The 19142-nt window shown below is 28.6% G+C and overlaps 1 protein-coding gene across 1 annotated transcript in view; it reads left to right on the forward strand.

Moving 5' to 3' along the window:
- Positions 1 to 19142, forward strand: part of LOC115875724 (teneurin-a) — a 214986-nt gene that overhangs the window by 53730 nt on the left and 142114 nt on the right. The window contains exons 6-8 of the mRNA XM_030891237.1: positions 3272 to 3298; positions 13419 to 13538; positions 16478 to 16642. Of these exons, the coding sequence (XP_030747097.1) occupies positions 3272 to 3298; positions 13419 to 13538; positions 16478 to 16642 (312 nt within the window). The remainder of the gene's footprint in view (positions 1 to 3271; positions 3299 to 13418; positions 13539 to 16477; positions 16643 to 19142) is intronic.

Raw genomic sequence — 19142 nt, forward strand, 5'->3', positions numbered from 1 at the left:
ATTTCCGGAAGTGCTGCCATATTGAAAATATTTTTAATCGATAGATCTCGTTGTAAAACTATGATGTGCAAAAAATCTCCGAGCTAGATGTTGTAGTTCTATAGAAACTTCTAATGCACGCTCAGCCTGGGACACCCTGTATACTATATATTATTCTGTTAATACCGTCCTAAATTACCTCCTAAGTTACATTTACTTTTATTATTCATACATTATAAATCCAAAGTAAACTATCTAGTCGAAATTGTTTGTCTAACCTTTATTTGCTTTTGATAGTTTGTTGCTTTCATGCATGTCAATAATTATATATTTTATTTTTATACGAATTTATCTGCATAATTTCTATATCTTTTTATAAAGTATATTTAGTAATCTGAGAGGTCCAGGTCCAAAACCCCAATATATCACTAAATGGCACAAATTTATAAACCAATTATAATTTATAAACCAATTATAATTCAATATTTAAGCAGAACATATTTTAGAAGCAGATAAAATGTATTTCCTTGCTTCTTGTTTAATTAATTTAAAAAGTCAGCCTTGATTTAATTCTGCTGTCTAGATAAAAAAATAATAAGGGACATAATAAGAATTTTATTTAAATTTGTATACTCTTTCTGACTCGCATATAGGCGTAGGATATATTTATCGTTTTTTATGAGGTATAAAATAAATTGTAGTTGTATATGGGCAAGTTATAATTTTGAAACTTGTTTTATCTTTCAAATCTATTTTCAATCTTTTTTTGGCTATATTACGAAATAGAACAAGATTTAACTGTTCATTAAACTATATTTGATTAAAGATTTTGCAATTCTATAATATAGCCAATGGTATTAAAAATAGTTAGGTTTATGGTAATAAGATATCTTACGGTTCAGGAAATGATTTTTTTTCTACTAAAGTTGAGCATCATAGAAAAACATAAATAATATAATAGTTTTACAATACAGAAAAATATAATAGTTAACGCAGAGAATAATTTCAATCAGTCATCAGATAATAATTAATTAGATTAATTATTAAATAATTACTAATATATAAGTACTGTATCGCTGAAAAATGATTTTTGAGATATGTTAGTAATGTTGCTCTATGGCAATATAGTATGTAAAATTATACGGCGTATAACTTATTATTAACTAATTTTAACTCGCGATCAATAGCAAGTTACATTTGATTCTTATATTTATTTTAATATTTTTAACACATAACATAAAATTAACTTTAATATTTATTATTAATTTAATATTTCTTTTTTTAATTTATATATATTTTTTTATTAACAATAAACTTCTAATAAATTTTTAAATACAAGGTTTAAATATCTCATTGAATTGAGTTTTAAGAAAAAAAAGTTCTGTTATAAATGAATTTTCTGTTTTTCCTTGAATTCGAGTAATAACACAGATATTAGTTTTATTTTAAAATTTAAAATTGTCTGTTATACACTCGTGAATAAAAAAAGGTTTATAAAATTATATTAACCTAGTATTTGGTCATATACGATATTGGTAATGTATGCAAAATTCAATATAATAGATATTTAAAATAGATATAATAAAAGAAACGGGGCAGTTGTCAAATAAGTTTATAAATTTATTTTGAATTTTTGGAATATAAAATTTGGAACAATAAAAAAAAATAAATATTCGATATTTCCGAAGACCTAATAATAAAATAGCAATTCATTATAAAAGTTTGTTAATAGTAAGATGGGAATTTGATTCCTAAAAGTTTATTCATTATTTGTCATATTAATAGAAGTTTCTTTTACCTGAAAATATGGAGTAATACTTTTAGTGTCCGTATATTATTAGTTCAAATTTTAAATATGTATAGTTTCACTGATTTTTTAATATAAAACTGTGATTTATGTTCATTAGACATAAAATCAATTATTATAATAATTAATGAAGTACTAAAAGAAAGAGTTTACTTTTACATTTTTCTGGTTATGTATATATAAGTAAGTATTCCTAATATTTTTCATATTACTACTAGTTCTATATTTTTGTTAATATATTAAAGTTAAAGATTAATATAATTTATTGATTTATTTGCTAGTAGATGATACCTATATCTGCCTAACTTGTGTCTGTCATTTGTCAGTAGTGAATAGTTTTATTTATTTTTGTTTATATTTATTTTAATTGTGTGTCCGTCATATTGTCTCGTCACATATCGGTTGAATGAAAGGTTGTAATGAAAGGCGTATTTGGAGAATGTGAACATAGTAAATTACTTAGATTATCAAGGGGGAGCAATATCCTAATACTAATTACATTTAAAACTTATTGAAAAATAATGGTTCTCTTGATATTCTGAATATAAAGTAGTACATTTGTTTTATGCACATGGAGAAATATAGAAACTTAACATGTTTGCTCAAATGTAAAATATCTAAGACACTGCAGGATATATATTTTAGAGTATATTTCAAAAAGTTTACAATATAAGAAGATATATTTAGAAGATACTAAGATATATTAAAAATAGAAAAATTTCAGGGAAGTTATTTAGAAAATTTTAGTGTTAGTTTGCATAGAATCTATTCCTCTAAAATGTTTCTCACTAAACTACAAAGTAAGTAGAGTCTTAAATAAAGAATAACAAAAATATAAAAATTACTACTTATTTTTTTTCTTTATATCACTTAAATTGTAATAAATTACAAAATTTTTCTTATATGTACATGTATTATTTTATTCTATTATCTTATCCGCTTTTATTAAGAAATAATTCACACTATTAGTTGATTATTAATTATATAATCTCTGTTTTACTTTAAAATAACAGATGAGTGCAATATATTATTTGCTTGATGACGATCAGAGATATGCCTCTGTGAAACGTCACTACATAATTTGGTAAAAACAAGTCAAATCCAAAATTAAACTTTTACACAAGAATATGCGTATCGGATATTCAAATGTTATGAAATCAATACAAAAAGAATTAGCATAATAATATAATCCTTTAAATCATTAAGATTAGTATTATTTAGTATTATTCCTGTTGAAATAATATTCCTGTTTAAATATTATTGCTGGATTACGCTATATATTCTGCAGAGTTATAAATCAATATGTACAAATATTTTTTACGCGATGTGTAGTACTTATTTTAAGTAAACTTCGTCAAAGCTATAAAAATCTAAATTTGACTACTTATATTAAAATAAAATGTGCATAATATGCATTTGGTATTACTGAGTGATTAGTAACTGTCCTGTCTCTTGTGTTCCCTGTGTCGCTGCTGCAACCCGTAGCGAGTTCTGGAACTCCTTTACACCGCGGTAAGTCGCAGCATCTCCCATGTTCGTTCTTTGTCTGTCTGTCCGTTCGTCCATGTACCGCCTGTTACATAATACATACATTTTTCAGTTTTGCTTGTTAATATAACCGCATATTAATCTTCGATCAATTTATACGGACAATACAGATATTCAATTTAATATTATTGAATACAGATATTTGTTTTTTTATAATATAATTACTATAATAAGGTGGTAGTTAATATATTTGTATATGATAATATATCAATAATTTTCATACAAAATACTTGCAATGCTGGTATATTATTTTGTCCCACTATTAACAGACTTTTTATTTTTATACTAACACGTTTATTAAAAAAAATATACCTTATATATTGGGTAATTAACTGTATTATTGTATGTATATAGTATAGCAAATTTTTGTCATTTTTAAAATATATCACACATTTGATAAAAATACCAGGTGCGTCTCAAAAGTGGCTCACCCCCTATAACTTTTTTATTTTTTCAGATAATACAATGAGATTTGGTATGTTAGTATATGATAAAAATTAGGATTGATGGACATATTCAATAATTGTTTTCCATCACTTCCGGTCTTACCGGAAATTACTACAACTTTTGATTTTTAAATGGCACACTCGTTATTTTTTTTACTTTATTCGATAGAAAATGACACTCTGAATCGAATGACATATCATACGTCAACTTTTGACATATTCACATATGGTTTATAGTACACACACACACACACACATACAGTGTGACCCACTCAAGACCGGGCACCCTCCATAAAATCTGTGTTTATAGTCCGATTTTGATGATTTTTTTTTCAAATATAAAGTTTCAAAAAATGTACTTTAGGGCTCAATGTCATGTTATTTCACAAAAAACAAGGCCTACTTAATAAAGTTTTTGTGGTGAAAAATTTGCAAAATCATATTAGCGATTTTTTTTTCAAAAATTTGAGTACACCCTACATTCGGCATCCCCAAAACAGTTCTGTACCAAATTTCGTTTAAAAATATTAATTATTAATAATTCTGCAGTTAAATTAAATAATTCCCTATTTTTGCCAATTTAACGATGAGTTATCACGTAACCCTTGAAAAAAACAATCCACAACAATGGGTTTTATTAGCTGTCAATTCTTGCAGCGTAGAATTGAATATTAATTTAATAGCACGCAGAAAAGTGTTGTATCAAGAAATATTATTTGCATTATGGAACAATTAAATATTAGGGATAAAATTGAAATTATTCGTTTAGTGGGTGATAACTATCTTCAAGCAGGAGAAGCTGCCAGAGAATTTAACAACAGACATCCCGACAGACCTGCAGTAAGTAGAAGCACGGTTCAACGAATAAATAGAGTTTTTAATGAAACTGGTTGTGTGTCAAAATACTTACTAAAAAACAGAAGGCCGGAACATCGAATAAATAGGCGGAATGAGGAAATATTAGAATATTTTCGTAACAATCCTCGTGCAAGCATTAGAGGCGCCAGTGTTGATTTGGATATACCAAGGGAAAATATTAGGAGATGTTTGCGAACTAATAAAGTTAAACCCTTTAAACCAAAGATTTTACACACTTTGGAAAACGGAGATGATGTTAGACGATTAGAATTCTGCTTATGGGCTCAAGCAGAGTATTTAAATAGTAGAAATTTCTTAAAAGAAATTTTATTTAGTGATGAGGCAACATTTAGTACAAACGGAGTAGTATCCTCTCAAAATTCGCGATTCTGGGCAATCGAAAACCCTGAATGGGTGATCAATACAAGAAGACAGTATTCTCAGAAATTAAATGTGTGGTGTGGCATACTTGATGATAGAATCATTGGTCCATATTTTTTTGAGAGAAATTTGAATAGTCCAACGTTTTTGAATTTTCTGATTAATGGCAGTTGTCAGGGAATGGTTAAATGAAAATTTTGAAAATAAGTGGATAGGTCGAAATAGCCCGCTAATTGAGTGGGCACCGAGATCCCCGGACCTAACACCCCTTGATTTCTTTCTTTGGGGTTTCTTAAAGCAACAAGTTTACAAGTCTAGACCTCAATCTGTAGATGAATTACGTATTAGAATTACAGAGGCTTCTGCAAATATTACACCACAGCAGCTTAGGAATGCAACTGTTAATCTAAGAAAAAGATGCGACAAATGTATTGAACTGAATGGAGGCTGGTAGAAGCAACTAGAATTATTTGAATATGTTTAACTTATTATTCGGTTATTATGTTGCTTGTAGTATTTTTTATCATTGTTTGTAATAAAACTCGTTGTCGTGGATTGTTTTTTCAAGGGTTACTTGATAACTCATCGTTAAATTGGCAAAAATAGGGAATTATTTAATTTAACTGCAAAATTATTAATAATTAATAATTTTAAACGAAATTTGGTACAGAACTGTTTTGGGGGATGCCGAATGTAGGGGTGTACTAAAATTTTTTGAAAAAAAATCGCTAATATGATTTTGCAAATTTTTCACCACAAAAACTTTATTAAGTAGGCCTTGTTTTTTGTGAAATAACATGACATTGAGCCCTAAAGTACATTTTTTGAAACTTTATATTTGAAAAAAAAATCATCAAAATCGGACTATAAACACAGATTTTATGGAGGGTGCCCGGTCTTGAGTGGGTCACACTGTATATTCAAGGAGCCTTGGAAAATAGATTTGATCATCTAATGTTTCTAGTGTCTTGTCCTGGGGCGCTATTCTGTACAATCATCGGTATCGGCAAGTTACCGACAGCTATCAGTACGTACGGCCAATGAGCGTCGTGTTGATTGTTGTTGTCATAGTTACCGATCGGCCCTATGACAGATATTTCAAATTTGTACCGACGACTCTCGGTATCTCTACCGTGAGGTTGACAAGGGCACGGTAGAGATACCGATTTTCGTCGGTACAAATTTGCGATATCTGCCATAGGGCCGATCGGTAACTATGACAACAACAATCAACACATGTTTACTATATACAAATACGTACCGATAGCTGTCGGTAACTTACCGATACCGACGATTGTACAGAATAGCGCCCCTGGCCGGCTAAAATATGTCCAAATCGTATTTTTATTCATATATCAATTTTTTCAAATACAACGAGGGTGGCTCATTAGCATATTTGGAAAAAGTATTTTTTTACGAATAATTTGATACCGCAACTTGGCATTGTGCCGTTCAAAAATTAAAAGTTGTAGTCATTTCCGGTTAAACCGGAAGTGACCGAAAACAATTGAATATGTCATTCAATCCTAATTTATGTCGTATACTAAGAAACCAAATCTCGTTGTTTTATCTGAAAAAAAAAATAAATAAGTTATAGGGGTGAGCAATTTTTGAGACGCACCCGGTATACACATATTTATGTTAATAGGTTTACTGGTTTTAATATAGACATGTAGCTGGACTTATAGTTAATTGGACAATGTTTTTATATATTTTAAACCAGTTGATATGCAACAAATAATAAGAAAGGATTCATTCTTGAAATTAGAAAAATGTGGCTATCTGTTCAATATAAAAAAATATATTTCGTATCAAGAACGGTGAACTTCCAGAGCAGTTGGCATTTACAGGTACGTAATACGTGCAGTAGAACTTGACTAAAACTCTACAATCTTTTTACGATAAATGTTTCCAAAAAATTAAAAAAAGTTAAGGTCTGTTTAATATAGGAGAAATTAATAGATTAACAATTTGTTAATTACCAGCCAAAAAGTTACAAAGAAAACTATTTGATATTATTTATAATAATCTGAAATTAGTGTGCAGCTGGTTATACAAGCTGAAAATTCACAAATGTCCAAAACAAAATAAATTGTACTTAACAGCTCTTTATCATCAGAAATGGCAATACAATGTAATTTATATTAAACATAATTTTTTAATTAATATATATTTGTTATCAGAAATCATGAATTTCAAGAGAAAAATATTAATTTATGAAATAATATAAAGAGGTAACAGTGAAAAAATAATGAATAATATAATTGTAATTCGCCTTATCTTGCGTGGCGGACATGATCATTTGATCACATGTAAATATTAAAAAGATGTTTGGCCAAATTTCATTTTAGAGGAAACTTATTTGACCCATTTTAAAGAATTATTAAAATAACAATTCTTGGTGCCACAAAAGCCTTGGTGAAACATGCACACATATTACATTATAACAAGTATCATATTATTTGTTTCTTCTTCTATATAATATACCAAAAGCATCTGAAAAAAAGTTATAAAAAACGCACCGTAACACCATGTCATTATTAAAAAATTACATATAGTAGACTTCTATTTTTCATAACTAAATAATTAATTCGCAAAAAACTGTTCGAAATGGACAATTCGCTTCATTTTAAAAAGTTTGAAACAGGTTTTTAAAATCAAATCTAATACTTTATAATGTTGATTATTTTTTAAAATTCATACATGGAATTTTTTATGTTTCTGTCAGACTTGACGGTTAAAATTAAACAACAATTCACTACAATACACCAAAATACTCTTTTAAACATTGAATGACCATATTACAATCATCAGCAGATGCTTATGGTGACCGAAACGCGCGTCCAATGTTTAAAAAACAGATTTTGGTGTATTGTGGCGAATTAATGTTTTATTTTGCTGTTGTAACACCAAAAATTCTAACCCAACTGTAAGCAGTTAAAATATATAAATAAAAATAAATCATGATAAAAAGGAGAAATCAGCTTTTGCAAAATAAAATATATTAATTTCAGAATTATAACAAACATTTGCAATACTACCTAGTATCCTATATTTTTTTCTACATCTGATCAAAAAATTATTAATTTAACGCATTCAATAAAAATTAGTATGAATATGTCTGTATTATCCGTAAAAATATTTTATCTCACGTTTGCAATGACATTCAACATGTGGCCTGCAAAGCTGAAACCGTATATTCTATACCTACCTTGTTTGTTTGTATATCCACTACTTCATGTTTTGTTCTCTGTGTATTACATATGTTTCTCGTGCTTTTTACAGTATGTCCTTCATTTTGTAAATCTATTGCTGTTCTTATCAAATTTAGATTTTTGTTAATACATTAAAATCACCATATATCACAAAAATAAACAATATATCTTAATTTTTTAAACAATATATGTGGCTGAATTTAAGTAAGTAATCCGTGAATCAGTATTTGAAAGAAAATAAAATAGCAAACAAGCAATATATACCATATAATTAAATGATATTTTAATACCTGTTTTCTAAAGAAATATATCTGTTATATATTATATACAAAATATTACACTTCAAAATTTATGAATTAAAATTTAATTCTAATAAAATAATGTAAAATTATTAGTTTCTTTTAACTAGTTTAAATTGATATTGAAAATACTTAAAAAAATCTTTCCAAGACCTTAATAAAATTTGCCAAATATTTCCGTATATAAATAATTGTAATTTATTATCAGAAAAGTTACTTGGTATCAGTCACTGACTGAAGCCTTTTATGAAACTACACATGTTTTTCGCGCTATAGTAACATTCTGGATTTCAGGACAGCGGCCCTTTTATTAAGAAACTGCAGTATGATGAATATAATATTGAAAAAAAAATGAAAAAGATCGAAACTGGCTGAATAGTGACTGATGCCCATTTAACAAATCACAATTCATATATTCATTTAGAAATTATTAACATTTATGTTTCCAAAATCTAACACAGTATCATTAGAATTTCGATTTTATTCTAAATAGTAATAAAACAAAAGATAAAATAATTAACAACTTAATTTATTTTATCAGAATGAATCAATTTATCAATAAAACTTTATTTATTTTTTTCCAATTAAAAAAATGATAATAACGGCAATAGATACTTCTTGTTCAGTTGCCATGAATGCTCTGTCGCTGCGTCATCTGTAAAATACATCATTAATCATTAGTTATTATTGTACAGTGAAGACAAAAATACATAAGCTATGTATTAAAGAAAGGTGTTTATTAAGATGGAAGTTTAATTGAGTATTGGGTTATATTTGAAAAATATCAAAGGATTTTTTGAATATGGTATTATACTTTATAAATTATATAAATTACAAATGTACCCTAATTACTAGTTCTTAACCACCTTAAATATGATGTTCTGTGTATAATCGGTGTATAAGATACACATAAAATTAAGATACACATTAAAATTTAGCAGTAATGTTTGGAAGGGAGAATTGTACTTCCAGATATTGCAGAAATTTGTATCTACCTAGATGTCTTCTCAACAAAAATAATACTATATATACATTTAGGTGAAATGTTTTCCATAGTATAGAAAGAAGGTAAGAAAATGGAAAGCATTAAATTTGGTTGAAGATGGAGCTAAAACATGACGAATTTACGTTTCCAAAAGGAATGTTTAGTGTTGCATTTAAAAACTTACAGATATTTTAGGGCATTAGGACAGTCGATATATAGGAATTATGACATTGCCAAAAACAGAATGTGTAATATACAGGGTGGTCCGAACTGTATTCCGGAAACTTCGGCAGCATATTCTGCAGATAAAAATAATTAAAAAAGTTTGTATAAATGTATGTCCTAAAACGCTTAGTTTCGGAGATACAGGGTGTGGAAATTTTATTTTTAATTCGATTTTTTCCAAATAATTTCTGAAGTAACGTCAATATTTGGATGAAAATTGGTATCTGGGACTTTTTTGACATGAGAAATTTGATTTTGATGTCAATATGACTCCTACTAGTAGAGGGCGCCACCTACATATTTTTTAACTGGTTTGAAGAGTAATAACTTTTCGTCCGTACCTGTATAAAACTACTAAGTAAAAAATATACATTCACGACATTTTTTACGTGAAAAAGGTCTCTTGGTAAAAATCGCTACGAGTCATGGTTTTCGAGATATTTGGAATCGAAATTATAAATACCGGTCATCATTGACATATATTAACATGTTAACTAAGTTATATTAGACTGAAATCATAAATTTGAAATATTTTTGTGCCAAAAGTTCAACAGAAACTGTTTTATCATCATTTTTTGCAGAAAAATGTATAATTAATTTAAATAAAATAAAAATTTCCTAAATTTATTATTTCAGTGAAATAAAACTATCTATCCACGGGTTTATTTTCCGTAAATAATGACATGTATTGTCTATTTCCATTCTAAATATCTTAAGAACGGTTGCTCGTAGCGATTTACAAAGAGATATTTTTTACGTAAAAAGTCACAGAGATGTATATTTTTCGCTCGGTAGTTTTATACAGGTACGGACAAAAAGTTATTACGCTTCAAAACAGTTAAAACCCATGTAGGTGGCGCCCTCTACTAGTAGGAGTCATGTTGACACCAAAATCAAATTTCTCATGTCAAAAAACTATTTTTGACACCAATTTTCATCCAAATATTGATGTTACTTCAGAAATTATTTAGAAAAAATTGAAATAAAAGTGAAATTTCTGCAGCCTGTATCTCTGAAAGTAAGCAGTTTAAGACATACATTTATACGAACTTTTTTACTTATTTTTATCTAAAGAACATGTTGCCGAAGTTTCCGGAATACAGTTCAGACCACCCTGTATACATTAACAATATTTTATTTCGTTAATTATCGGTCACTCAGAAGGTTTACAGTCACAATTATAATATTATAATCTACTCAAGTTTTACTCTGAATTACTCTACTACTTTAATTAATCTACCCTTTCTATATTTTGAAAATATCTGTGTTTTACCAACAAATAATAAACGCATTGTATTTCATTTATTTCTACACCTCCAATTTAAAGTAGACATTCAAAACTATCAACAGACTCTCAACAAAATATTATTTAACAAATGCTGCCTAAAATTAAAAATAATTGTGAGTATTTATATAAAAAACAATATAATTATGTGCAACAAAATTAATTCAAGTTTTTTAGATGTTCTAACTACCATCTTCTACCTATATCACACAGTATTTTTGTTAAAAACTATCATTATTACCAAGTACAACATCAAAACACAAATTAATTATAAAATGACGGCTCAACTGATCCCTTACCTTTGTCTACGTGTCATTATCAATCCTGGGGTCATTTACGCAAAGCAAAGGTTAAATTTCTTCATAAAAAGAGTATAGAGATAAATTTTACCACTGCCATCAAAAGTTTTAACCGAGTTTCTAATTTAATTTAACCTATGCTTCAGTATCCCCGTATAAGTAAACCCTTAACCTTTGTACGACCCTGTATCCTTTATCGTACCTTTATTAATTATATCTCCTAAAGAGACCCTTATTCTGCATCGTTGCATTTTGCTCAATATTCACATACACACTGTTAAGTTTAACTGCTGTGTCACTATGATAATGGGTATTTATAAGGGCGTAAACGTGAAAAGCAATTAGGAAGTGTATAACGTCCTATCGTTCCGTCTAATGATTGTGCGCTGTTTACTGCTGCATTTGTTTAGCATTAAGAGTGGATTGCTTTATGTGATCGTTACTGCAAATCCTGCATTTTTTTCAGTTCTAAAGTACGTATTATCGACGGATCTAAAGATGTTACCAACTTTGGAAGTACTCTATAGAGTCCTAATAATAAATCGCTTGCTATATAGAGTAGAACTATACATGTCTAAATAAGTGCAAACTTTTTCTAGTGTATAATAATTAATTTTGAAACGTTTTTGTCTGTAAACATTTTATTATCTACATTCCACATACCATGTAGAAATAAATAAGGATAAAATTTAATTTAGTACTATTAATCCTATTAGAACTGTACATTAAATTCGTAAAGAAATTTAGTAGTGATCTGTCCATATTTTCGTCTAAAATTAACCTAGTAATAAGATATTAAGACCTCCATACACTTCGGATAATTTGCTCGGTTTTAACCGTATCTACCGTTAAAATACACCACAGGGATAGAAAGCACGGCCAAACAACCTACACACCCTGCCTCACTCAGTTCAGTTTATTTTATCTCGGCGCCGTAGTTGGGAACGACGTATTCAAGAAACAACTTGCTAACAGTGGCGATGGTAAATGCGGTCAAAAAGAAAATCCAAAAAAGTTATAGAAAAAAATGGTACAATGCGCTGAAAAAATATATAAAGAACTGTTCTCGCCACTGGCTTAAATAGACTGCGCGATTGTACACTTCTACCCGTTCCGTTAAACCCGTACAAAATAACCGAAATGTATGGATGCCTTTACACTCTTTGCCTAGCTACTTCAGTAGTTCAGTTGAGATAAATGTTGTATTTTTTTATTTACGCCATATAAATAAATAACCATGTAGGCATACACTAAATCAAAAATTTATTAATTAAAAATCCCATATTAATTTTTGAACCGCAATAACCTCTTAATTTTTAGCACTTATTAATTTACACTCAGTATATCTATAGAGAAATGACCGTTATTTTGATGTTTTAATTTTGCTCAATACTGAAAAATAGAAATTTCCTTTTTAAAGTAACAGCATTGACTCAGAATAGCATATTATTTAACATTTATAATGGTCACAGAACTCAGGACGGTAAGTAAGCACTTTTATATTGTAGCAATAGTTTTAGTCCGGCATTTAATATAACTTACTACTTATTACTCACCTTATACATATTTTTATTATCATAGTGATTAAGCGGTATCATGAATGTCCTAGTAATGTATTTTTATACGCAGTGTAACCTTTCGTATAGAAACATTCTTTTATTTTGTAGCAATAAGAAAATATTGCCTGCCCACCACAATATCCTAGCTACGATAATTTAAAAATAAAATAATTTACTATGCTTTTACGTTATCGTAGCAAAAACAAGTGCAACTTAATTATATAGCTTCTTTAATGCTACAGAATTTGCATGGTCTAAAATTTTTTCTTGAAAATCATCCATTGAAGTACAAATAAAATGTATATTTTCTTAAATCGCACATAAAAATCTATTTTCACTTTTGTTAAAAATATTGATAATTATACACATAATTTTGTAACAATGTTTATTTTAGTAATTTGTAAATATAAAAGTGAAATGGGTTTTTATTCAGAATTGATTTAATTAATCTTTTAAGTTTTATGGCTATTCATATATGTGCTGAACTGGATCTTGTCAATGTATATACTAATAATTTGTTTATTTACTATAGTCGAGTTGCAGTGATGAGGGGACAGGTTGTATCGCCTCAAGGTTTGGGAATCGTTGGCATACGAGTTTCCGTGGACAGGGAGTCAAAGTTTGGATTTACGCTTACGAGAAATGGAGGCTGGTAAGTTTATCTATATTTAAAGACGCCGCGCGCCGCACTCCATTGCAACAGCATGAAATATTCATAGACTTGCTGATTTAACAGAAGGCCAATGCTCCTCTAATTATACTGTTCGAATTTAATCTAAATTAATTAAATCATAAAAGATTTTAATTATTATCTGATATATTTTATTTATTTGCTTCCTGGTATTACTTCCTGGTAAAAACTTCCTGTTTCACCGGAAATGACTACAACTTTTGATTTTTAAATGAAACCTTGGGTATTTTGTCACTTTATTCGATTAAAAATAACACTCTGACTAGATTGACATATTTTATCTTATGTCACTTTTGATATTTTCGCATATGGGGTATTTGAAATTATAACTTGCGGTTCGTAACGAAAATTTGACTCGAAATACCAAGTGTGTAGTACCTATCAAATTATTCCTAAAAAAAAATACTTTTTCCGAATATGCTAATGAGCCACCCTCGTTCTATTTGAAAAAATTGAGAAATGATTAAAAAATACGATTTGAGCATTTTCTAACTGGCCAGGACAAGACACTAAAAACGTTAGACGATCAAATCTATTTTTCCAAGGCTCCTTGATTAAGAATTAGTGTTTTTATCATAGCCATGGGGCACTCTAGATTGAATTTTAAAATTCGATTTTTTATCAAGCGAGAATGTCAAAAGTTGACATATCATATGTCACTCTATTCATATGTCATTTTCTATCGAATAAAGTAAAAAAATACCAAGGGTGCCAATTAAAAATCAAAAGTTGTAGTCGTTTCCGGTGAAACAGGAAGTGACCAAAAACAATTGAATACGTCAATCAATCCTAATTTATGTCATATACTAACATACCAATTCTCGTTTTTGAGACGCACCTGGTATATTAGCAGAGACGTATATTATAAACTGTAAAATTGAGTTATTATACATATCGGTATTATGATATGAGAAATAGCGTATAGAAAAACATTTTTGGTAACAAAATTAAAAGTTTGTGATGTAGAAATATAGCTCCGATCTAGGTATTGCAGTTCATTAAAATCTTCTAATGCAAGCTCTACCAGAGGCACTTTTTGCATTTTACAGAAATATATATTCTACAGATCTATAGATAATGTAAAATATTAAGATAAATATTTCATGATAATTAAAATCTGTACTTTATCTTTCCTCTAAACGTTCTGAGGTTACTTTGTTATGTCAAAGTGGAGACGCACCAACATCGAGAGATTCAGTTTCATTTGACGAAACAACGGAAAATCTTAATTAAAATAAATGTAAACCATGTAGAAAGCCCTTTGAAATACTCGGTGATGATCTTGGTTTTTTATACAGAATTACAAATTAAAAGTAAATATTTTCTTTAATTTTAAAAAAAACTTGTCTGAACACTCAAAGTAAAATGCTAAAAAACTTGTTAATTTAGGCTAAAAACTGAAAAACGTTTTATTTTCCTTATTTTTTTTATTTTGCAGTATAATATTTTAAAAAAATACCGTTTTAAAGTAAGTTAATTATTCTTTTAGATTCGGGCCCTGGTTGCAGAGTAATGTTTTCATTTGAAAAACGTTTGCAATTCTATGTTTAATTTCTTCATCAAAATCCTATATCATTTAGACAACATCCCAATTATTTAAATATTATTACCTTTCTATGTCCGGATCTTCTACTTGTATCCTGACATTTTCAATATTTAACTTGCTGATGATCATAAATTTTGAGACTTTAATTTTGACTAATATTGTTCTTTTTAGCAGGTATTGTAAATCTTCCTCATTGCTAGGTAGAAGCACCGTATCGTCAGCGTGTCGGACGTTATTAATAAGTTTACCATTCACATTTGTTCCCACTTCTAAGTCTTCCAACACCTCCTGGAATTTAGAGTATAAATTAAATAGAAGTAGTGATAATATTACCTGACGCCTTGTGACGATTTTGATATATTACCAATTTTTATATGAGCTGATTGATTGAATCCAGTATAAATTTCTGATGATAATTTTTATGTTTTTGTTATTTAACCCAATCTGTTTCAGTAAATGTATTAGTTTGTCGTGTATTTGTATAGTATATTGTATATGTAGAAGGCATTTGCCTTCTCATAATATATAATATAGCACGGTCTGGTGATCGAAGCATTTTTGGATTAACACCTGTGTTGCCAACAAAGTATCTCTGATTCCCAGATCACTTCTAGAGACGAATTGGGTTTCATTTATAATTTAGTAAATCTTTCTCCAAGGACTCTAAAGTACAGGACACGCAAAACCACCTTCAATGTATGACGTATGACACATAAGGCTTATCAGACAGTACTCATTGCGTATTTTAGAGTTAGTCTAGTTAGAGTTAATTCCAATAGTTTGGGGATATCAACATTATTTATGCTGTCAGGACCGACAGCTTTTCCATTTTTAGTTTTTTTCAAGGCTAATAGGTAGCCTAGGTAGTTCCTACTTTAGTATGCCTGCCCCGTCTATATAAATATCAAATTATCCCATTGACCTCTTGGCTCTAGATACTTATTAAAACAATCTGTAATGCATGCTCTGCATATATCCATTTTTTTGTTTATCTTTCAATAATTTATTTTTATCATCAATAAGTTTGCTCGTTATTTTATTTTTATACATAGGGACTTCTTTGATCTTTTTATGAAGGGGAAAACTGTCGAGTTTTTATTACAGAGTTTCTGTGCCATCGTACTGTTCTGGTATGCTTTATTAATTAACTATAAATGATAAATGATCATAAACCTCTCATCACATTTACTGTGTTTCGGCGTTTAATGGCATACCCCATACAAGACAAATTCATTGAAGTGGGTTTGTAGCTTTTGCTTTGGATCCAAAAAAAGATTCTTAACAACCCGCTAAAATCAAAAATAATTAATTTTGATCTTTAAACAAATTACTAGAACTCCTGTTTCATTTTCAGGTTTGACGTATTAGTTAATGGCGGGGGAGCTGTCACCTTACAGTTTCAAAGATCGCCATTTAAACCTAAAACTATTACAGTTTATGTTCCATGGAATCAGATTATTGTTTTGCCACCTATTCATATGCAACTCACAGAAGATGGAAATAGTCAACATTTAATCGAGTGAGTATAAATGTATATTTTTGCGTAAGTTTCTTGAACCATTTCTTAACTATAAAAATGTAATATTTTCTTGGGTTGAGGTTCGTTAATAAATAATAAATTTAGTTTTTTCTTTTAAACATCTTCTTGACGTTTCGCCCTTAATATCGGGGCATCTTCAAAAGTTTTTATTATCTAAAATTTTTTTTTATATAAATTACAATGTCAAATTAAACACCAAAAACATTCATACAACAAATTAAACTAATATACTATATAATTAAGTCAATTAGCTAACAAATACAATTAAAAAACAAGAAATGTAATTTAAAAAGGATACACACCTTGAGATTTTTATTTTTTCAGCACTTTCAATGTTCGTGCTTTTCAAAAGGTCTTGCTTTAATAATTTACTGTATGTTAAGAATCTTATCAACAAATGGAAAGCATTTTTTGGTGTTTTTTTTGTTGTTTTTTCTTTGGATAAATGCATCTTTCTGTTGGTCACAAAATTAAGGGTCTTTTAGTTAAAAATTAAACCCTTAGTACCTACTAAGGGTTTACATTAAGAGTACCTACTATGATTCATTTATTTTTCTTATCAAGCGTTTATTTTTTTAGATTAAAATGTTGTTGTATATATTGTAAAATTGGCCTATTTCGGTCTTGTCATTAACGGCGTTCGAATGTTTTTTTTTTATTTCTATAACTTCTTTAATAGCCAACTTGTTATAATTTATGTCTATTAATTATTTCTGTATTATGGTATTCAAAAGAGTGGTTAGTATTTTCTTCGTGTTTGTGAAGTGCAGTTTTTGCCGATTTTGGTACTTATGACCATTTATTCTATACTTAAGAAGTTGGGATGTCATTCCAATATATATTTTAGGACAATCAGAACATGGAATTGAATATATAACGTTTGATCTTTTCATAGTTGGTACTTTGTTTTTAAGTTTAGTAAACAAAAACTTGAGAGTATTATACTTGAGAGTTTTATGACAGACAGTTATATTATGTTTTTGTAGAGTATTTTTTATATTCCCTGAAAGGTCGTGAACATATCGTAAGGCGACATAGGTGTTTTTTTCTGTATTACCACTTTCTTTTTTATTACAAATAGAAATTGAGTTATAAAACTTATAAGTCCTTTTTTTAAAAATTTGATTGATTTGCTTAATATTGTAATTATTCCTAACTAAAGTCTCCCTAATTTTTTTCAATATGGTAGGTCTAAATTGCGGGGATGTTAGAGCAATTGCACGGTCCGCTAAACCTATGATGACACTAGTTTTTTGGGTTTTGGAGTGATTGGAGGAACCGTTGAGATATCTACCTGATCAAATTGGTTTTGTGTACCACTTAGTTAAAATTTTGCTGTCCTTTCGGATAAGAGTCATATCAAGGAAGTTTATTTCATTGTTCTTTTCTATTTCTGAAGTAAATTGTAAAATTTTGTGAAACTTATTAAACGCTTGTTGGATATCAGTTATTTTATCGTCTGGTCCGGCAACTAAGCAATCGTCAACGTAACGCTTAAAAAAATGATATTAAAAATACTTCATAACAATATTAAAAATACTTCATAAATATTAAAAATACTTCATAACACATATATACCTTTCATTTAAAAAAAGAATCATCAAGATTGGTAAAGCGGTTTCGGCGGGATGGATGCAACAAAAAAACCCTTTGAGCTTTTATATATGTATGGATTAATTATTTTTCCAACATATTTTACTTTGCAAATTTTTATAAATATTCAGACTCGCCAATATCGTACTCCACCGTGTCCAGCCTGTTTAGCCAAACGTATATATTCTATCTCGTGTATAACATGTTACGCAAGTTTATTATTTTAATCTCGATTTTAATAGATAAATGTGTGAAATGCCACCTGAAAATCTTCCGCCATGACATGTTTTTACTTTTTTGTTATGGTAAAGTGATTTGTATAAACTTTATTCAATAACGTATATTTTCCTCCATTTGTGATTTTTTAATTTTAAGCGAAAATTAAGTATAACATTTTAGGAAAAAGAAACACTGTAATATTTAAAAGAATAAGAAGAAATTAGTCTTATTTTGAAAGGAAAATATAGAAAAAACTCTTTCTATAGAAAAAGTCTTTATACTAACCAGAATCCGGTGACATATACGCGGTCTCACCGGAAACATTACTTATTACTTCGCATAACTTGAAGAATATCTACTTTTAATAATGAACACTTCAGAAATACACCAGTAAAAACATTTATTATTTGAGATTAAAACTCGAATTAAATTATAAATATTAGTTACCTATGTTGTTATAGCTTTTATAGGCCTGTTTAACGACTTAATAAGTTACCTAGCGAAAAAATCTGTGCGCGTACCTACCACTATTGTTACAGGTTAATTCGTTAAAGAAATATGTTACACAAGTTAAAAACGCTAAAATTTTAATGGTATTACTTGTGCATTATTGGCCTTATAATGTAATTTGTTGGAATTATATCTTCTTTAAATATAATTAGACTTT

The sequence above is a fragment of the Sitophilus oryzae genome, unplaced genomic scaffold, assembly GCF_002938485.1.
Source record: "Sitophilus oryzae breed Bouriz unplaced genomic scaffold, Soryzae_2.0 scaffold_1394_pilon_pilon, whole genome shotgun sequence".
Taxonomy (NCBI): domain Eukaryota; kingdom Metazoa; phylum Arthropoda; class Insecta; order Coleoptera; family Curculionidae; genus Sitophilus; species Sitophilus oryzae.